The following is a 22590-nucleotide window of genomic DNA, read 5'->3' as shown; positions in this document are numbered from 1 at the left end:
AACAGGCCAACCCTCTTCCATCCAGTTTCCATATACCAACTTGAGAGCAGCCTCCCCAGTGTCCTGGGCCAGTCACTGTGGCCTCAGTCGCCTGTCCTCAGATGATTCTGGTCAGCTTTGGTGGGAGATAAGTCTCTAAAAGGCATCGCACCAGGAACACATGAAGAAGGTGTTTCCCAAAAAGGAAATCTAAAGAAGAGGGAAGAGATGCTAAGTTAGTAGAACCCACTGAAGTTCATGTGAAACACCATAGCACAAAATGTAATAGGAAAAGCAACAGTAAGAGCTTTTACAGTCTGTAGTTATTTGGGGAAGGCTCCAAGTTTATTATTTGTTGTTGCTGATGATGGTGATGGGCTTCCCTGTGGGTGCACATCTACTGTGCCATGGTGAAGCCTTCCTGGGGCTTCACTCAGCAGCCGGCTGGATACAGTGACTGCAGAAGTCACACCCATTACTTCAAGGCTCTTGTAAAGCTCTCTCTTCCCTGAAGGCCTGCACATCGATTCTGGTTGGTTTGAATTAAATAGGTTTAGCTCAGTAACCATCTGGGTTCCGTCAAGCCAGAAAACAAACCAGGAGAAGGGGCTTGGGTATCCAAGTCTCACCTGAGAGTAGGAAAGGCAGAGATTCGAAAGCAGAGCGTATGTTAAACAGGGCTACTGGAGAGAGATCCAGAGGACCAGTAGGCCCCAGTGCCGATGGACGGTGACCCAGAATTGCTTCCCTCTGCTTGGCTGCCCATCTCTCCTCAGCAGCCCTGCCTCCCGCCACGTGTCCCGGCCAGTTCCCTCCCTCCAGGTTTCTGCAGCAGTGCTGCCTCAGAAGTCTGCCTAACATGCCATTTCCCCATCTCCCCACCCACCATACCTACAGGCTATGTCTCCGTGAAAATTTCTTTGATAACACAAACAATAAAAACGCTTAAATTAGACAGTTGTCTGATTAAAGTGCTGTTTTGCCACTATTTTAAAACCACAGTGATATGAGTGACTAGACTTCTCCCCTCTCTGATTTATAGCCAGTCTGTTCAGCACATCAAAAATCCCCTTAATCTTTAGATCTTTAAAATGTAAAGTGTGGGTGAAAACAGACCCAGTAGAGCTGACAGAGAGACAGATTTAAAACAAAAAAGCCTTCTTCACTTATTATCTAATATATGTTTGAGGAAAACTTCATAATCTCGCCTAATATGACTGTAACTGAATTGCGATATAGTTCAGAAAAAACATAAATCATAATTTTTGTCATTATGACTTATAAAACAAAACACATGCCACTTGCATTTGGCAATTAGATACCCCAATAGTGCCATAGTTTACAAAAGCATCACCTCTTGATTCTCAGAATATGTGGAGAATTCAATGGGTGAGCTTGCTGGAGGATTCCTGATGGTCATATCCATTCTACTTGGGTTCGTTATTCACTGTTTTGTCACTGAGGATGGTCTTTGTCTTTAAGTCCAGACAGGCAATGAATTTTAAGATTATTCTGACAATGCTCTAAGGTAGTCATCACTAATACTATAAAGAGACTAGAAAACAGAGAGTCAGGTTCTGAGTCATGCTAAGTCACACAGCAAGGAAAGGGTGGTCTTGGGGATCCCCTTCAGTCCTGAGCTATGGCCTTGGCCCAGGAAGCTCACCTTTGGGCCAGCCCTTGATTTGACCTCTTTCCTATCACTCTCTGACTGCTAACCTCAGGAGAATCAGCCCCACTTTTGCTTTGCTTTTTGCAGTAGTGTTTCAGCTAAGGAGCAAAGCAAGAAAGATGCCTTTCTTGGGCATCTTCCCAGCATCCTCCCCTGGGCCAGGGTGTGGTGAGCTTCTCTCCCCAGCTTGGGTGGCAGGACAGGCTGCCACATGGAGTTTTGATTGCTCTGGCCCAGGCAATGTGGACTGAGGGCTTGTGTGGGAAGACTCAGGAAGCTTTACAAATAAGGGATTAGGATCTCCAACAGGCTTTCAGTCCTGGCTATGTTTCAGATCTGAGAAATGTTTTGGTAAATATGCTGTGTGTGTGTGTGTGTGTGTGTGTGTGTGTGTGTGTGTGTGTTTTACTGGGAATGGAATCCTGGGACACTACCTTAGGCTTCACATCCAGCCCCATTTTATTTGTTATTTGGAAACAGGGTCTACCTAAGTTGCTGAGAGCCTCACTGAGTTGCTGCAGCTGGCTGGCCTTGAACACACAATCCTCCTGCCTTAGCCTCCCAAATACTGAATTGCAGGTATGCACCACCATGCACTATAAATCTGATTTTATGTTAAAGAAACACGAACCCCATGGAATTTCTGTGGGAAATATTTTAGTGTGGTTCTAATGATACTAAGAACTTGGGCTTGGCTGGGGATGGTGGCGCAAGCTCGTAATCCCAGCATTCAGGAGGTGGAGACCGGAGGATCGGGATTCGTGGATAGCCTCAGCTACTTAGTGAGGCCCTTCGCAACTCAGTGAGACCCTGTCAAAAATAAAAAGACTAAAAAATAGGGCTGGGGGTGTATCTTGGAGGTAAAATGCCCCTGGGATCCATCCCCAGTACTGCAAAACAAAACAAAACAAAACAAAACAAAAACACACCAAAAAAAACTTGGGCTTGCCTTGGAGGAAGAGAAGTGAGGAAACACAAGGTTCTAGATTTTATTCTGAAATCTATCAAGAAAGCCTACAGTGGAATGAATTTAAGTTTTGATCCATTTTTGTTTAATATAGCCATTGCCCAAGCTGTCTAATCCAGCCCCCATAACATTTATCGCTGAGGCTTGAGCCCCCAGAAATCATGAGTTTTGTGCTCTGTTCCTTCAATCAGCTTGCCTGGGCCCGATGGCAGGGACCCCAGAACCCGAAGGTGCTGACAAGGATGACTTACTGCTATTGAGCGAGATCTTCAACGCCTCCTCCCTGGAAGAGGGAGAGTTCAGCAAAGAGTGGGCCGCCGTGTTCGGAGATAGTAGGCTGAAGGATCCAGCGCCAGCAGGGGCTCTGGGGGAAGCAGACTCCAAGCCCCAAGCAGGCTCTGGGTTCCTTCCCTCGCAGCTTTTAGATCAAAATATGAAAGACTTACAGGCCTCACTGCAAGGTATGTGTTACAGTGATTGGACAAATACTTTTTTTATTCATTCTTTGTTTTCTTCTTTTAATCCAAAGGCATACTCATTTCTTCTTTGAATTTTTTTTGTGTATGTGGGGTAACATTTTCTATATTTTTATTTTACATTTGTATTTTATTTTCTTTGCTTTTGGAGTTTGTGTTTTATAACTTTATTTTCTATCCAGTGACCTCCTTCGCTAAGTCCTCACATCGTGTTCCAACTTTAAGATGTTACAGGGTATAAGATCTATTCCATCTCATAATTTCTCCCTATGTTAACATTTCCTGCTAGAGAAACATAAGAAGGGTGATTCTCAATCTTCTCGTCTTGGTTTGATATTTGGCTTTTTCATGGCACATGTGAAAGGATTAAATTACCTTCGTGGGGATGGCCCTGTCGGCCGGTCCACCCCTGCCTGCCCAGCAGCCTGAGTTCTCCATATACCCAAGAGACTGCGTTACTCAGCTCTCTGTCACTGTGACCAAAATATCTGACGTGAACAACTTAAATGAGGAAAGATTTACTTTGGCTCAGGGTTTCAGACGTTTCAGCCTGCGTTTAGCCAGCTCCATTGCCGTGGGCCTGAGGCGAGGCAAGAATATCGTGCAGAACAGCATGGAGAGCAAAGCTGCTCAGCAGCTCACACAGCTTGGAAACAGAGAGAGCAAGAAGGAGGACTGGGGAGAAGTCGTCCCTAAGGGCACAACTCCAGGGATCCACCCCTTCAGTTCCCATCTCCTCCAGCCCACAGGAATACCTTCAAATTATTAAAACACTGACGAGGTCAGCACCCTTGTGATCTAATTACACTTCCCCAAGCCTCTTCTCTGAGTATTGCTGCATTGAGGGGTCAAAGCATCAACACATAAGCCTTTGGGGGACACTCCATAGGCAAACCAGAACAGCAGACTTCCCCATGGTCCCATAAATATGCCTTCTCTTTGGGTGCTAATTGACATTATGCTGCACCTTTTAACTTTCATCTACTCAAAGTTTCATCTTGTATTCGCTCCCAACCTCCCTCCTTCTCTCCCCACCCCGTCCTAAGTACCCTCAGCTCAGCCACTCTTTTTCTGCCCACAATACATGCACCAGTGAATCTCCACCCACAGCTTCAGCAAAAAGAGTTTCTACCCTGATCAAAGGAAGGGCTCGAGGCCCTTGGAGGCGCAGCAGCAGGCCATGCACTGGCTGGCAACGGGCGTGTCCCCACATTCGTTTACAATGCAAAAAGGAAAACTCAGGTTGAAATGTCAAGTTTTGAGTTTCTAAGCAGACCTCGAGAAGGAAACTATTTTCTATTGCCTCAACACTTCTCCTTTCATGCAACATTAATTAGAAGATAGGAATTACCATTAAGAAATCCTCAAGTTGTTTTGGTGTTTCTACGAATTTGGGCTATCTCTTTCATAAACAACGTTGTTTATCTGGTGCGTAAAGCCGAGAACAAACGGCAGAGCGGGAATGATTAAGTAATTATGAGCTATTAAAACCTCAGGTCTTTGGAGATGAGATCATGGATATAGGGCTTGGTGGGCAAGACAAAAGAAAGAAATTCTTCCCTGTGTTTTATGAACTACCCAATCCCTTTTATGTTCTTTTATGGGTCCTAGTTGGTAGCCATCTCAATGATTAGCAATAACAGTAATGGAATTAGAGATTGCAAGGGTAAAAGCAACCCAAAAGTGCTTCTGGTCCCCCAAGTCCAGGCCCTGGCTTTCACCCTCTCTTTCACCAGAGCTCCAGAGCAGCTGCCAACTGACGTGAGTTTCACCCCGCCCACCTGTGGTGGAGGTGCTAACAGGCGTGGGAGAGTCGGAAGGTCGCAGCCTGGGATCTTCAAGCCATATCTTCAGGGTGCTGGAAACTCTCTAGTTGTGTTGCAGAATGAACCCTGCTTAGGCCCCCAGCTTGGAGATATAAGGACCCCGATGCCAAAGGGAGTGGTAGCAGCTGAGTGGGAAATGTTGTGAAAGCCCCACACTCCAGCCGAGCAGGTGGAACCCCATACCTTCTCCCTGAGCAGGTAGAGTGAGGCAAGCCCAGCTCAGGACATGGACGGTGGGGCTTTGCACTTCAGCTGTGCCCCACATCCAGAGGAAAGAAAGGCACCAAAGCTCACATGGGGCAGACGAGTGAGGTGTCTGACAGTGAGAGAGACAGGCTACGTCATGGAAGGAGGAAGGGGTTCTACAAGCCAGAACATTTATTCTTCAGGCAAACAAAATCTCACGGAGGTTGCCACCTTGCAGGCACTTCAGCAAGTGGCTCATTCATCATCAAATATTTATTGGATTTCTCTATGTGCTGGGCATAGGGATTCATGTGAGAGCAACACAGACCAAGCTCTGTGCCTTCCTCATATTGTGATGGGGGGAACAGCAAGTATAATAAATAAATCTCATCCTCAGTTAGAGAGTGATCAGGAAAAGAGTGGAGCTGGGGATGGCGAATGTTGGGAACAGCAGGGCAGATCAGGCTATAGAACTAAACAGGATTCTTACTAGAAGATGAGATATAAAATTTGCAGGGAGAGAGATTTGCCATGGGGACATCTGGGTAGAGGGGACAACCTGCACTGTCAAGTGAAGATGCTCCTGACAGGACCCAGGTGAAGGAAGAACTCAATGATGCAGCTAACTGAGCGAGGGGGACAAGGCGCTCAGAAGATGCGGAGGCCAGTTCACGTTGTAGACTAGGCCACGGAGGCTAGGTCTCTGAGGGCCTCCTATCTGGCTGTTGAAAAAATCTTGGGCCCTTTTTTTTTTAGCCCCAATATGAGACCCTTCACAGTATCTTTAGCCAAGAAGTGACGTGATAATGATTCACTATGTAGAAGGATCATTTTGGCTCCTGGAAGTTTCCTTTCCTCTGCCGGGTTTGGATCAAGATCAATGTTAAAGGAGTTGCTTTGTAATTACTGAGTTATCCCATTCCCTTTGCATGCAAACAGCTACTAACCAAATGCCTATGGGACTCAGAAGAACAAGAATAAATGTCATACCTAAGTGGTCAAAAGAAGCCATCCATTCATCTCTGTCCTGAGCTAGAGGCCAAGCAGGTGCAGCCTAGTCCCGATCCAGGGAACCTTCAAGCCATGTGTGATGCAAATAATGGACTCCCTGCTTCAATAACTGATCATGCCATCACATTGTAACTATCTTCTCTGCTTCTGTAGGACTCCTCTCAAACCTAAAAGGAAAGAGTGAATTGTTGGCCTGAGATTTTTCTTTACTGCTTCCATGTTCTAGAAAATCCATCTACATATACATGAGTAGTTATACATATATTAGTTTAATAAGAACTATCAAACTTTGGCCACCTTATATTGAAAATGCTTCCCGTGATTAACCAGATTATCTCAAAAGCCCAATTCAATAAATCACTAAAATAATGAAGTGGTCCAACTAAGTACTGGAGAATGGCTAGTTGTCATCTGGATTCAGTGAAACAGACAGTGTGGTAGGGAGTTCAGAGCTAAGGTTTTACTCTGCAGCCCCTCCTCACTCTGCAGCGGGTGGTCAGACCCCCGTCCCAACTCTCTGGGTTTTTCCCTTCTCATCTATAAAATGAGGTATTAGGTCAGCTTCTCATCCCTGTGGCATCTTCTTATCTATGGGTATGTTAATCCACTTTTCTATTGCTGTGACCTGACATCAACTATAAAGGAGAAACGTTGTTTATTTGGCTCACAGTTTCAGAGATATAGTCCATAGCTGGCTGATTCCAAGGCAGACATCAGGGTGATAGAGGAACACCGAGCTCAACTCAATGACAGCCGGAAGCAGGAAGTAACTGACTAGGGGCAAATAGAGTCCTCAAAGCCACACCCACAGTGATCTACCCCCTTTAGCCACACCCCACCTGCCTAAACGACCACCTAGTAAATCCATTCAAATTATTAATCCTTCAGTTGGTTTACTCGCTGATGAGATTAGAGCTCTGGTTCAATTATTTCACCTCTGAATATTGTTGCACTGGGAACATGCTTTCATGAACCTTCTCAGGGACATTCCAAACCTGAACCATAACTGTGGGCTAACCCCTGCTTCAGAGATGCTGAGGTCTATAACTGTGCAAGTCTGTGACTCTGTCATTTAGAGGTGGTAAGATAACATCAGCTAGCACTGGAGATGGCCAAGCACCATGATGTGTGTTCATGTGTGTCGACTTATTGAATACTCACCACCCCCTTCCCAGGCAGGAGCCTTCATCATCTGCGTGTTAGAGTTTGGGACACTGATGGGCCCAGCAGCAGCCCAAGGTCATCTACCTGGTAGGGGCAGCAGGAATTCAGACCTCAGAGTATGACTCAGATGCCCATGCCTTTCACCAGCCCCTCCTGTGGCCTCTCAGTCCCATGTCTCTGATGGCAACAGTGGCCCAAGCAGAGGCCTCCAAGCCTCTACTAGTGCTGCCAACGTCAGGGAAACTTGCAAGAATCAGCGTGGCTTAGGGCATCCTGAGCAACACACTGGAACAAGAAGCCCTGGGTAGCCATAGAGGATGAATGTAGGTGTGGGGAGACAGGGTATCTACCCACATGGAATTTGAATGATTTTCTAGAAGAGAATATTTGAAAACAGATTGTCCTGGGAAGTCTTCATGGCTCATATGTGCTTGTGCATCATCTCACCATTATCCTCACTTGAGGGGCCAGAGCTGTGCTCAGGACCATAGCAGGACAGGACTAAGAGGTGGGCCCCCCAGCCGCCTCCATAGGTTCCCCGTCCCTCCTGCATTCTGCATTCCCCTCTTCCTCCTCCTGCATCTCTTGAGACTTCAGATTCTCCTCTGCCTTCCTTCTTCTCTTCAATCTCTCTCCTCATCCTGCTTCCAGCCTTCTGGGAGGGTGCAAAGGAGAGATAGTTTAAAAATAAAATAGTTATTCCTTCCTTCTTTCCTACTTCAAGCTGTAAGAGTACAAAACAAAGGAATACACATCAGATCAAGTTGTGCTGAAATTTGAAGGAGTTCATTTTAGCTGAGATTTCTAAGAGGTTCTGAAGTTATCAGCATGATAGGAGCTGGGGCTTCCTGTAGCACGCAGTGATGAGAAAATTGTGCCTTCCTGGGCCTCTCAGTGTGTGTAGGAGGAGAGCAGCCTGAGATGGCTGCCCAAGCAGAGACTAGGCAAGGGTGGGAAGCTTCACATGCCACATTTTTCTACATTCTCCACCAATTTCTACAACTTAATTTAGAGTAGACTGTGATACTGGAAAGTTTACACGCCGCTCAAAATAAATGCACCAGGACATCTCTCAACTTAGGATTCTGCAAAATGAAACCAGGAATCATGTTCCAGGTCCTGGAAAACATGAGCCTCGTGTTCCTTCGGGATATTATTTGTTTTACCTAATTCTTAGCTGTTGCTACCATCTCGATAGGTTTCCATTAGAGGCTCATGTAACCCCAAGCTTTGGGTTATCTCAAACCCTCAACCAGAGCTCATCTGGAGCCCTTCCTGGCTGGGCCAGGCTCTAGGTAACTGACATTCCCAGTACTCTAGTGGAATAATGCAAAGGAAAAGACCATGGAACATATTGTAGTTTGAACCCAGAGCAGGCACTCTTGGTGCAAGACAATGGGATTGTTAGTTGCACTTTCTAAGCTTGCTGAGAAGCATCTGAAGAAATTAAGTCTCCGTTAGTCCGTAGAAGGAACCTCGATGATTATCTCCCCCTTCATCTGCATTTTATAGATGAAGGAACCAAGGAACCTCAGGTCTTGTGACTTGGCAACTTGTGGGTGTCCCAGCATTCCCTATAGGTCTAAACTCAGCTTGTTTTACAAGGTCTTTTAGGACCTGACCCAGGTTTCATGGCTGCCCACACCTCTCACACCTGGGCATTACTTAATGACATTCTTCTGCTGGGGGACTGTATATTTGTTCACATGCTGGACTCCAGCCACATTGAGCTTCATTGCCTGGCTCTCCCCACCCCCAGGGCCTCAGCATGTGCCCTCCTTAGAGCACATACCCACCTGCACACGTGTGATGCTTTACCTGGCTGACCGCCCATCTCCTAGGGTCTTGGTTTCAAGTCATTTCAGCCTAGGAGGCTTCCTTGATTCCTCAGCACCGAGCAATCAGTGCTAAGCATTTCTGCAGCCCCTCCCCCCGTCACAGCCTGCACTTAGTCGCTGCTCTTACCTCACCTTATTAGAAAATGGATTTCATTTCTTTCTCTTGCTCCAAGTTGTCATAGGAACAAGATCTATATTTCCATTGCTCCCCATATTCCAGAGCACAGCTACATGTCTGTAATTCAGTAGATGCTCAAAAAGTACTTTTTGGATGGATGCATGGATGGATGCATGGCAGGAATAGAGGGAAAGAGCAGCCAACATTGACACTAGATTAAAAGAAAACGAGCCTAAGATGCAAATCCCTGAGCATAATGCTCTCAGGGGCTACTCCTGACTGTCTGCTGAGTTACACAAAACCTGGATTCAGCTTAGATTTGCTGAGATCCTGACCTCCAACCTGCTTTCTACTACCTCAACTACCTGGTTTCACCTGCAAGATCCCAATTTATTCATGCAATAACCTAATAAGGCAGGAATTTGGCAGGGGGAATTAGGGGATTAATTGTAGGGGCATTCTACTTCAGAACTACATCCCCAGCTCCTTTTATTTTCCTGTTTTGAAATAGAGTCTCATTAGACTGCTGAAGGTTTTGCTAAGTTACCAGGAGTCTTGCTAAATTGCTGAGGCTGGCCTAAAACCTGCAATCCTCCCCTCTCAGCCTCCCATGTACCAGTATTACAGGTATGCACCACCATAACTAAGGCAGGAACTTTTATCCACCCCTTCAGGTATGGAAACTGAGGCTGAGAGGGGAAATGTGGATGGCAGGGTGGTGCTGAGCCACTGTGGCTGTGGTGTTCCTATCCCGCCTTTAGCAAACAACATCCCCAACCCCTCCCAGGCTCCGCAGTCCATGATCAGCAGCCCAGCCTGGCCTCCCGTTCCCTGGGCTGGTGAATTCTGTTCACAGCAAAGCGCTCCTCTGGGTGGTGTGATTTGGCTTTGTTCGTGGTGCTGGTCAGCCAGTGTTACTTCTGGCTGCTTTCTATTTTTCCCTTATGTAAGTAAGGAGGCAGGATTACTCTAATAAAATTTTATGTGTGTTTTCTGCAAATGGGTAGCACATTTGACAAATCAAAGGAACCAAGAGCCAGGATTGTCCTTCTGTTCACAGGGCTCAGAGGCCCTCCCACCCCACCCTTCACCCCCTGCCCCAACAGCATTGCTCTGAGGTGGGGAGACATCTTCCAGCCACACTCCCATGTGAAAAACACCTCAGCCAACTCACACCAACTGAAGAACAGTTGATGGCAATTACTGAAATATTAACCACGCTAAATTCTCTTTAAATAGCATTTTCTTTCTCCTGACAGAATCCAAGACATTTGAAATCTGGCTTGGCATTCCATCCCTAATTACCCACATTGCACCCTTCCCCTAAATAATTTCCCAAGTGATGTGAGTAAAACTGGCATGGTAGCCAGCGGAGCTTCGTATTTGTTTTCTCTTTATTTAAATAGCTGGTGCTGCAGCTGTCCTGTTATGGCTTCATGCACATATAGTTGAATGATTAGATGGACCCTTCCTAACTCTTCTGAGGAGAGACTGACTCACGCAAGCTTTTGCTCCTGCTTCACACCACGGGAGAAATGATGCCCTGTGTGTCCCTCATAATGCTGAGGCAGCTGCCCCCACCATCCAGATCCTGGGGGGCACATCCTCAGGCTCACCCTCCTTCATGTCCTCTGATGCAGAGAAGCCCCAAATCTATGGGGTCTAGATGTTGCTTGTGTGCTTCGTGACTGTTCAGGTGAGCAATATTCAACTCTATTATTTATAAAGGAATTCACTTAGAAGACATGTAGAATGGGGTTGTAGCTCAGTGGTAGATCACTTGCCAAGCTTGTTCAAGGCCCTGAATTTGAACTCCAGCACCACACCAATAATAATTTTAAAAAAATAGACCTTGCCAGGTGTGGTGGCACACACTTATAGTCCCAGCACTTGGGATACTGAGACAGGAGGATCACAGCGGTTTGAAGCCAGCCTCAGCTATTTAGTGAGGCTCTCAACAACTTAGTGAGACCCTGTTTCCAAATAAAATATAAAATAGGTCTGGGAGTGTAGCCCAGAGGCAGAAGGCCCCTGGATTTCATCCCCAGCACCAAAAAAAAAAGATCTTTCTTTCTTTCTTTCTTTCTTTCTTTCTTTCTTTCTTTCTTTCTTTCTTCCTTTCTTTCTTTCTTTCTTTCTTCTTTCTTCTTTCTTTCTTTCTTTCTTTCTTTCTTTCTTTCTTTCTTTCTTTCTTTCTTTCTTTCTTCTTTCTTTCTTCTTTCCTTTTGTACAGTAATTGATCCCAGAAGCATTTGCCCCTGAGGTACATACCCAGCTCTATTTATTTTGAAACACACTGAATGTTTCCCCGGATTGCTAAGGTTGACCTCAAACCTGCAATCCTCCTCTCTCAGCCTCCCAAGTTCTGTGATTATAGAAGTGCACACCATACCCAGAAACATTTGTCTTCTTTCTAAAGAAATATCTCCAGTATCATCTTTTAAATTATATGCTTAAAATATGATATGTATTTCTGGTACTTTTAAAATATGATTTGAGCCGGGCGTGGTGGCACATGCTTGTAATCCCTGTGCTTGGGAGGCTGAGACAGGAGGATCACACAGGTTCGAAGCCTCTCGGCAACTTAGTGAGACCCTGTTTCCAAATAAAGTATAAAATATATCTGGGAGAATAGCCCGGAGGTAGAAAACCTCTGGGTTCCACCCCCAGTACCACAAAATAAAATTAAGTAAATAAATAAATAAATATGACTTGAAGTCGGGTGTGGGGGAACACCCACGTAACCTCAGTATTTAGGAGGCTGAGGTAGGAGAATAGCAGGTTTGCAACCAGCCTCATTATTTTACCAAGGCCTTCAGCAACTTGGACTATTTCAAAATAAAAAATAAAATAAGACGAGGGGTATAGTTCAGAGTTAGAACACCCATGGGTTTGGTCAAACCAACAAGCCAAGCCAAACAAAACAAAATGACTTAATACATAGACATTTTATCTATATTATTTTGAGTACATGGACATTACATAAAGGGGGTCAAGCTCTATTATGACACGCAGATAGCTCTCTGCCTTTTTTGAGGAATGTGTTTCATTTTGTACTCTGAAAAATACAGTTGGCTTGCCTCTGCTTTTCTTTTCCAGTGTTCTCTGTAGCTGTTTTTGAAAATGAATGTCCTACATATTTTTGAAATAGGGTTCATTTTCTTGATGTGTTCCCACTGTGTCAAACAGCACACAGAGATCAGGGAGGGCTGGACCTCTGTCCCTTCACTTGGCTTTTCCTTGAGTCACTTTGGGTTCTCTCTGGTAGGGTAGCTTCCATGAACCCAGTCAGTGATCACTACACTACCCAAGGACTTGGCTACTCCAGCTGTCTGTGAAGGTGGGGCCCTGCCATGAGCCCCCTGCTTCCTAGGATGGCCTTTCCCCTCATCTTGGCTCTGGCCTCAAAGACCTTCCATCAACCTGATGAAGATGTTGACCCAGACAACCTCTAGGCCATCAATGACAGTGTTTCCTAAACTTATATTTGCATAACAATCACTGTTGTTAAGCCAGGTTCCCCCTTCCATCCTCTGGGATTCAGATTCCATAGACCAGCACTAGCTGTAAATGTATTTTTCTAACTAGTTTGTAGATGATGCCCATACTGCTGGTGAGGACACCACATTTAAGAACCACCACTAAATAAGACTGAGGGAGGCTACGGAGATTGGTGAAATAGTACCAGCTCTGTCCTCTAATGCAGAGAAGCCCCCAAATCTATGGTGTCTAGATGTTGCTTGTGTGCTTCATGACTCTTCAGGTGAGCAATATTCAAAACTCTCTAGTTTTAAAGGAATTCACTTAGAAGACATTTGTGGAATGGGGTTGTAGCTCAGTGGTAGATCACTTGCCAAGCTTGTGCAAGGCCCTGAGTGCAGGTAGATCTTATAGTACACCTGAGGTCAGAGGCAGTATTTCAGGGGAAAGGATTCCACTCCTTCCAGCTTTTCCTGAGATGGGCATTATTTGGCACCTATTAGATCGCATCATTGACTGTCCACATTTACCACTTTCATGTGATTTGGGTCAATAAGGAAAATGGTCATGGGCAGTTTCCTGGGAACCAGGGAGGTTATGTTATTTCTGGATCACACCAAAGTCTGATCATTTTTAAAAATTGCTTTATTGATGTACAATTTATATGCTGGTGAAATTCATCCATTGTGAGAAAGCAGTCTAAAGATTTCTCATAAATCTTGATGTGTAACCACTACATCAGCTCTGGGTTAGAACCTGTGCATCACTCAGAAGGCTCCCTTGACCGTTGTGGCTATGGATTGTTTATGAATTATGGTAATTATGTGTTCAAGTACCTTTTCAATGAGTATTGATGCCTTTTAGAATGCTTTTCTTTCCATTATTTTAAACCAAGTAAATAGGTCACAGACCATGCATTTTGTTACTCATTGGTTAGTCTTTATAAGTAAGTTTGTATGCCAACTTGTCTAAAGTTAAATAAATCCAACCAATGGTAGAGCACCCACTCGGTTCCAGGTACTACTTTGTCATCTCTTAAAATAATGCTTCATGCCTGGTATAGCAAGGCACTCTTGTAATCCCAATACTTGGGAGACTGAGACAGAAGGCGCACAGGTTCCAGGCCAGCATGCAGTAACTAAGCAAGACTCTGTTTCAGAATAAAAAATGAAAAGGGTTGTGGGTATAGCCCAGAGGAAGAATGCCCCTAGGTTAAATCGCCAGTACCAAAAAAGAAAAAGAAAAAATGCTTCAAAAGTGTACTTCTCATAGTTTAAATTTTAATAGTTCACCTTAATTCAACAGTCATATTCTTGAGCCTCAATCGTGTATCAGGTAGTATACTAAAGGAGAGGAAAATTAATAATACATGGCCCATGGCCTAAAAGGGAAAATGTTGGGTTACAAGTTAAATACCATTGTAAGGATACAGTAAAATGATAAAGAATGAATTGGACTGTTGTTTATCTGTATTAATTAAACCTCCCAAACACTGTAACCCCAGTACCTGGGAGGCTGAGACTAGAGGATCGTAGATTTAAGGACAGCCTCAACAACTTATTGACACCCTATTTCAAAATAAAAAAGGAAATGGACCTGAGGTTCAATTCTCAGTTCAAAAAATAGACATGAATTAGCTACGTAGAAAATGAATGTACTGGATCCCATTGGAAGTAGAAATTCACATCCTGCTAGTTCCATTGCTATATTTAACAGTGTTCACATTTATGCTTTCTCCACTTGTGATAGGAAAGCAAGGCATGTGGCCTCCTTGGCACACTGTTGATGGTCCTTAGTGCGGTCATAAAATGACCAACTTGGGAAGAAAATGGGAACAAGGCAGAAGTCCCTTCAATAAAGCAAAATGCTTTAACAATTTCTTGTTTGCTCTTCAAAATCTGATCTCTTCTTTGGTTTTCCTTAGTTTTGAATTAAGTATGATTATACAAATCTCTTGTCCTTTCAAACATATTCAGCATAAGAAGCATGGAAAAGGGTTTCACCACACCACCCTCTGCCCTCTTCAGGGGCCACCATGGTTGAGAACCATGTATTTGCTCAGCAGCTGGTGGGTCGGTGTGGCTGCTCTTGCTAGATATAACATCCTCTGGTTTTGAATATTAGGCTGGTCAGAGAGCAAAGTCAATCCTACTTCTACTCCATGGCCAGCATCAAAGACAAGCAGTCCAAATGGCAACAGCCCTGCGCTGAAAGGTAATACGGTGTTTTATCCCCAGCACAATGTTTGCTTTCCTTTCTATCAGCCTAACACTCTTTTCTGTATTTCTTTACTAATTTCCAATCAGAATTTAAGGCTTAAAACAGGCTATCGGATGGAGAATCTTGCATGATTCTACTAATTATACTCTGACTTTTTCTCCTAATTTACTATCCTAATTCATAATTCCCTTTGTCAAATTGTATCTACTGAGAGTGGATCAAATATGTCTCCATGTGACTGGGCATTACCCAACATTGGTTGGAAATATCAAAGTAGGAAAGGTCTTTAAGATTTGCTATCTTTAGCTCATAGTACCATTGCCACTACCCAATAAAGCATCTAATTAGTGCTCCTCAGAAAGGGCCAGGTTTACTGGTTGTCAAAAGAGGTCCTTTTAAGCTCCTTGAGAGAACATCTGCTCAACAGAAGATCTTATGTACTTGCGCCTTCACCTCTGTTTCTTTGGTCATCACCCACTTTCCCTTTGACCACAGGAAGTTAAAGGAAATGCCTATTCTATTAGCATCAAAAAATGTTCCTGTGATGTCTTTTATGTGTTGTGCAAATAAATTGCACCTGTTTTTGCCCCGATAGTGGCAGGCTGGAGAATGTCAGGGTTACCCCCAAAGTGGCAGCACCAGGATCTAAGGATCTTCTAAGTCCTTTGAGGAAGTTAAGAGGAAGGGAAGTGATCGTGCTGCATAGTTTCACTGGAGATAACTCTAAGATATCTTGATGTTCTCTATCAAGCATAGAGATCGACTAATCTACCTAAATCAGTTCTTGCCCCATACACTCTCCTTGTGTTACATCCTACATGGTAACAACTCCTTTTTAAAGGAGTTCCCCATTCCCTATCCCTTGACCAAATTATATTAACATCTCTTAAGTCTCAAGCTTATCATATCAAAATAAAACAGGTGTTAAGAGAGCTAAGTACACCGTTCAATTAATGTCGCATGCAGTAATAACTTCCAAACTGCCAACTCTTCTTCCTAGCCGTTGTTTTATCTCTATAATAGATACGTTGATTATGTTACTAGAAAGTCATATAACTACAAGAGATTCTGAAGGAAAAAGTTGGGGGGATCAGAAGTCTAAATGATCCATTCACTGTCCTAGCATTTCAGAGCCATCTTAAAGGATCCAAGACCCTACTTATGTGGATAGATTCCCCCCTTCCTTCTATCCCTGTCTTCTAACCACTTTTAGCAACTTCTCCTACCAGCATATTTTGAGACTCTTCGCAGCCAGATGGCAAGCATATTCCTAGCTGCTGTCATCTAGGGCATCCCATCAGGCAGGTTTTCTTCCTGCCTACAGCACTTCCACCTGTTGAAGAAGACAAGTATGGGTCATCCAAGCCAGTGACCTCAGATTCTCATGTGGAATGGTTTATACAAAAAAGATCCCCCAACCTATTGAGAAATCACTTGCATGAGGCCCTCTTTTGAAAATGTTCTCATCTGGAAAATCACTCAGCTGTATAATCATGGTTTTCAGGAACTTAGGGCAGGTGCTTGGGAAAAAGCTGTAGACGGCCCTGCTCCCTCGAGACTGAAGAGGGAGGAGTTTTAAGCTCACTAGAGAAAGGGAGAGGATGAAGAAGGCAGTGCCCCTGATAGAAGAGGAAAAGCCAGGCCTGGCACCGCCCCCTGTGGGTCTGTGGCTTTGAAAGATCAAAAGAGAGGCTGCAGTCTCTCTCCTGACCCAGAGGACTGGAAGGGATTCCTCCAGCAGGCACACACTGGAAAGCACCTTGCTTCCTGGTCTGATTCTGAAGTAACTCCATTTCCTAGTTGTGGCAGAGTGACAGGCTCTGACGTTTTGAGTAGCTAACTCTGTGGGCTGTGGCCATTTGCTGTCGTGGCCAAGTGCAGGTGGGATTAGTTAACACAGAGCTCGTTCTTCACTGAGCTTCAGAACAGTTAAGAAATGTCACTGAGCTGGGTGTGGTGGCACACACTCGTAATCCCAGTACTTGGGAGGCTGAGACGGGAACCACAGGTTCGTGGCCATCCTCAGCTACTTCATGAGGCCCTCCACAACTTAGACCCTGTTTCAAAATAAAAAATAAAAAATAAGGGTGGGGATGTAGCTTGGAGGTAGAACGTCCCAGATTCAATCCCTAGTACCACAGGGGGAAAAAAAGTCACTGGACCGACCAACCAGGGACATGATAATCCCTAACTTGTTAGAGAAAGAGAGTAGTGGGTTTTGTCCCTTTTTAAGAGGCACTAGGCCGGCCTCCCTGAGTTGCCTGGTGAGTTTTTCATGTGTCTTCTCCTCTCCCCAGAACCGGCCAAGACTGCTTCCGACCTGACTGCCTGGTTCAGTCTCTTTGCTGACCTCGACCCCTTATCAAATCCTGATGCCATTGGGAAAACTGATAAAGAACACGAATTGCTCAATGCATGAGTCTGCAGCTTTCCAGAGGGAGCCCTCCTGCCACTCTGCACGCAGTGCCTCACCTGGGGCTGGCAGAAGTATAACACGATCAGTACGCTGTTTTAATATTTACGTGCCATTTTAATAAAATGAAAGGGTCAAAGACCCTGTTTATATTGGTATAATTATTTACTCTTATTTGGTATAAAGGGTTTTAGTGTTTCTCCATCTAAACAGTACAGGCGTGTCAAGGAGCAGCTTTCAGGCCACCCCTGTCCTGCCAGTATCCAATCGTGACCACCATGTTGTCACTGGGCTGCTGTGAGTTCAGTCATGAACCTACTGCATATTAGGTATGAAGAACACATCACAGTCCTCAGAGGCAGAAGGAGCCTAAAAAGATTAATGCCTCCTTCTGCCCTCCTGCCTCTGTCCCACTCAGAGAGGACCTGCTGGAAGATTCCCTCTTCCTGTGAAGAACCATCTCCCAGTGAGCTCTGGAGGAAGCTCCAGCCAACCAAAGCCACTCTCCACCCCACTTGCTGGTGGACCTCGAGTTTTCACACTGGCGGAGGAGCCGGGTGTGTCTGCTGCACGAACCTTTCTATGGAAAGCAGCCGTATTTGCAAATACTAGTGTCTCCTTTTCTCCTCATCACAGCTGGAATTCAAAAGCATGTATTTCTAGAGCCTCTTGTGACTTTTTTTTTTAATTAAACAGAAAAACATTTGACCTGCAAAGTTAATTCATGGAGTCTGTTGTGGGGACACAGTGCTGTGCTGAGGGAGGTGCGATGGTTGTGGGGTTGAAGTGGGACAAAGGAAGATCAATGGGCTCCTCCTGCAGCCTCAAAACTACTGAATTGACCCCATGCATCTCCCAGATAAAGCCAGGTGTGGGGATTTGGAGGTATCAGGCAGGGCTAGGCGCAACTGTTTTGTATTTGTATGCACGCATAGCTCAGATACTCTACCAGTGTTACAGACCCCAGAGCTGGCTCTCCTCCCATGTTACAGGTGACCTGCTCAGTGAGAGCCCTGATAGAGAAGCTCACGCACAGCCTTCTAAGTGCCTGCAAGGCCCCGAGTGGGGGTAGAACCCATGAGAAGCCAGGAAGTGACTCTCCATGCTCAGCTAGGCCAGGAGGCATCAGCCCCCAGCTCTCAATTGGCTTCCTGTAGTCAGCTCTAGAAACACATGGGACAGGAAGGGCCTGGCCACAGCAATAACCTCTGTCTTCTACAAACTCCCTGGGGGACTGGAGGCAGGGACTGTTGAAGATGCTCTCCTGTTGTAAGAAAGGACCACGCAGGTAAGATGGGCTGAGGACCCAGTGGGTGATGTAGTTCCTATAGCTTTGCCAGCTTCCTGGACCAACACAGGCTCTCAAGAGTCTCATTTGTTGGAATTTCACTTAGAAGATTTTTCAGCCTGAAGGCCAAGATACATGCCCCTTCTGGTGCACGCACATGGGAGTACTTGTTATGCCCCAAGCCCCCCATCCTAAAGTCCATGCATTTGCATTGCATCCCACCTGGAACACCATCATAACCCTACCCACCCAACAAGGGCCCTCTCAGAGACCCCTCCACCATAAGGCCTCTCCACATGCACCTCCCAGGTCTGTTCTGAAGAGCCCCCCTCCTCTCACCATGGAATTCATCAGTCCCTGACCTCCCTCCAGCCCAGCCGTCTTGTCCATTCACATCAGGATAGCATTGCCTGACGTGGTATATATGGTATCAACCCCTACCACAAGGAGCTGCATCCCAGAGAACAGGGTCCCTATTTCCCCAAGGCTCTGTCTCCCCAGCAATCAGCACCCTGAAATCACCTTGGAAGCAACAGATTAATGATTGCCCAAATGAGCTACCCTGTGTGGAATGTGGACCAAGGGTCCTGGTTCCATCCTGGGTCACATTTGTTTGCAGCCATGCTCACCCCCAGCGGCAGCAACAGTGAGGAGCTGGAGGGCCTGGCCAGCCCAGGCCAGGGGGTGGGAGGGGAGGAGGCGGGGTTCTTCTATTTTTGAATGGATTACTTTATACACTAACAGGCTGCATTTTCACACTGATCTGTGGATGGAGAGGAGAGCGTTGTGGTAGCTGGACAGGCTTTGCTACAAGAACCACCCGGGGGAGGCGTTTTCTCTCTGAATTTTCTTTACATTTTTTAAACAGGAAAAGAAAAGGATTCCGTTCCCTTTCCCATCTGCAGTGCACTTGGCCAGCCTCTTGATCCCTTTTGATAGGCGTGTTTTGATCAGGGCTCACACAAAGCCCCTCAACCACCTCTCCAGTTTAAGGGGAAGCAGCTGCTGCCGGGCTCTGGCGGCAGCCTGTGCCCAGCCGCCAGGGGCTGCCTCTGGCACCCTCCTGGGGCCCCTCCCCAGCTGCCTGTCTCTGGCAAGAAGACAAAGGTGTCACCCACTTTGCACACAGTCTTGCTCCTCCCTCATTCTTACCCCATGTCAAGAGGCAGGTCTGAACCCCCAGACGCACTAGAACCCCTGGGAAAGATGTACAGAGCACCTGTCCTGTGCCCAAACACCTTCCTGCTGTTCTCAGTAGTGGTCTGCATGTCTCGCATCCCCAGCCAACAGATAAAGAATACAAACATTTAAGGGAAGGAGCCAGAAACAATTCTGTTTCCTTCTCTCTCTTTCCCCCAGCTGGCATGGGCTCTTGGTGCACTCTATAGATTCACTATGTTAAAAATGTAATTTTAGAAATGTCAAGTTGATTTTTTTCTGGGAGAGTGAGAACAGCATCCATCGACTTCAGAATTAGAAGAGCACCAACTCTGGAAGAACCAGCACTTTCTGTCGGAGGCTTGCACCTTGAGAAAACATGATCCTCTTAAAGCTGGCAGCCCTGGGAACCCCGAGTGGCCAGTGGGCCCAAGGCCGGCCCACCCAGTGTGCTTTAAGCAGGTTTTTACAAATGGCATGGGACCAGGCCGAGCCCCACAGGTGCTGTGTGCAGCTGCCTGGCCATCTGGGTAAGGTTGGCACCTGCCAGGCCTCTCTTGTCTTCTGCCCACACTGCAGCTTGTGGAGCCAGCTAGCTGGGCATACCATGCTCTCAGGCTGCTGCAAAGACCCTACTCAGGGGCTGCCTCTGGCAATGGATCAGGGCTACGTATATATACTATTTGATTTTGCCAAATCATCTAAGTTGCACCTGGCTTGTGGTCAGCTAGTGGCCTCAGACAGGCCGTGACTAACGCGGACAGTCCTGTGACAAACACATGCTCCGTGCAGCAATGCAGGTCTCTTCAGCAGTGTTAGAAATTAAACTTCAGCTTGGAGACAACTTCAGATGATCTGCAGAGGCTGCCAAGAATTCTGCACTCAGAAGCATTCTTCTAAATGAGCAATGTTTACGATGGGTGTGGGGCAGGGAGCGGAAGCAACCAGTATTGCTTCCAGCCTGGTCTTCCACAGGGCTTATAATGTATGTGTATTGGTGGTTGGCTGATTTGTCTTTGTGGCTTTGGGGGTTTAATCCAAAAGCACTCTACCACTGAGCTACACCCTCAGCCCTTCTTAATTTTTTATTTTGAAACGCGGTCTCACTAAAATGTGCAGCATTGGCCTCAAACTTCTGATTCTTCTGAGTAGCTGGGATTATAGGTGTGAGCCACTCTGTCTAGCTGAGTTTCCTTCCTTCCTTCCTTTTCTTTCTTTTCTATTTTTAGCAACAGTAACCAGAATATAAGAATCCGAGAGACGGGCAGGTATGGATGATAAAAGACAAAATTCAAAGAGCGCATCATCCCTGAAACAATCTAACTCAAACAGACTTAAACAACAGCAGAACTGCAGAGCTGAACTTACCTGCTCAAGCAACTCATGTCCAGGTGATGGCTCCAGGCACAGCTGGATCCAGAGCACCACTGATACCCTCCACAGCTCTCGGCTCTGATGGTTTCTGTTTCTTCGTTTGAACAGATTCTTCACACAAAGAGGCAAAATGGCCACCGCCATCTCCAGTCAAAGTCTTGGGATTGAGCCTGCTCTGGGTTCTGGGTCCACTCTTCAATGGTGGGATCAAGGGGTGGAGTGGGTGCTGTAGGAAATATGCCATTTACCTAACTTTTCATAGGCCTGTCCCTGGAGCCCATCAAGGACTGAGAATAGAGAAAGGATAGCTCCTCCAGGTAAAATCAGGACCGTGAAGGTAGAGGGAGAAGAAGTAGGCACTGGGCAGAACACTGTGATACAGATCTGTTCCAGTTTCCATTGGAGGGACCTTGAGGACACACTTGTCCAGTCTTCCCAGAGAAGTATGGGGTTAAAGGAATGGGGTTAAAAAACCGAATGTTTTCTGGAACCTCCACTCGCCCACCCCCCACATCAGGTGCCCCTTCAGAGGCCACTTGTGTTAGAAGCTTAGTGACCTTCAGAGGATTCCCACCTTCCAGCAGACTCCAAGGGGAGTCTCAAAAGGGGTCACAGAGCCTTTTGCATCTAAAACAGTTAGACCCAGATGAAGAAGTTGAGGGTCCAAAGGGTCGTCAAAAAGTAAACTCGCCGGGCGTGGTGGCGCACCCTTGTAATCCCCACGCTTGGGAGGTGGAGACAGGATGATCAAGCAGGTTCAAAGCCAGCCTTGCTGGCTTAGGAGACCCTGTTTCCAAATAAAAATATATAAAAAAATAGGTGTCTGGGAGTGTAGCCCGGAGGTAGAAGGGTTTCTAGGAACCCCAGTACCACCAAAAAAAAAAAAAAAAAAGTAAACTCACAGCAATGGAAAACTAGGAGTAGGAACCCACATTGCCCAACTCCAGGGCCAAGGTTTCTTTTATGTCTGAGTGTTTGCAAGAAGTTGAGAGCTGGAGGAACAATTCAAATACAGGCAAAGTTCCTTTAAGACCCCAACTCTCCTGTCTCCCTTCACAGTCCTTAATTTTCTTTTCAGAAGTAAATTACAGGCTGGGCATTATAGCACACCTTGTAATTCCAGCATTTGGGAGGCTGAGACAGGAGGATCACAGTTCATGGACAGCCTCAGCTACTACTTAGTAAGGCCTTTTGCAACTCAGTGAGACCTTGTTCCCAAATAAAAAGAATAAAAAATAGGACTGAGGATATAGCTTGGAGGTAGAATGCCCCTAGGTTCCATTCCCAGTACCGCAAAGGAAAAAAAAAAGTCAATTACATTTACCCTTTAAGGTAAACTCCAGGAAAGCCAGATAAATCCATGGTTGAACCAACCAGCTGTAGTTTTCTCACTCATAACAAAGGGGCAGTCACACTGCTA

At 45.8% G+C, this 22590-nt stretch overlaps 1 protein-coding gene across 1 annotated transcript in view; it reads left to right on the top strand.

Annotated features, from left to right (window-relative positions):
• ICA1 (islet cell autoantigen 1) overlaps window positions 1–17356 on the top strand; it is a gene marked incomplete at both ends in the record, with an annotated part of 138095 nt that extends 120739 nt beyond the window's left edge. The window contains 3 exons of the mRNA XM_080701787.1: window positions 2810–3079; window positions 14842–14931; window positions 17235–17356. Coding sequence (XP_080557913.1) covers window positions 2810–3079; window positions 14842–14931; window positions 17235–17356 — 482 coding nt within the window. The remainder of the gene's footprint in view (window positions 1–2809; window positions 3080–14841; window positions 14932–17234) is intronic.
• Between the last annotated feature and the right edge of the window lie 5234 nt (window positions 17357–22590).

Source organism: Muscardinus avellanarius (assembly GCF_963383645.1).
Source record: "Muscardinus avellanarius genome assembly, chromosome: 9".
NCBI lineage: Eukaryota > Metazoa > Chordata > Mammalia > Rodentia > Gliridae > Muscardinus > Muscardinus avellanarius.
Note: the sequence above shows the minus strand (reverse complement) of the source record. Positions and strands in the feature narration are given on the sequence as shown.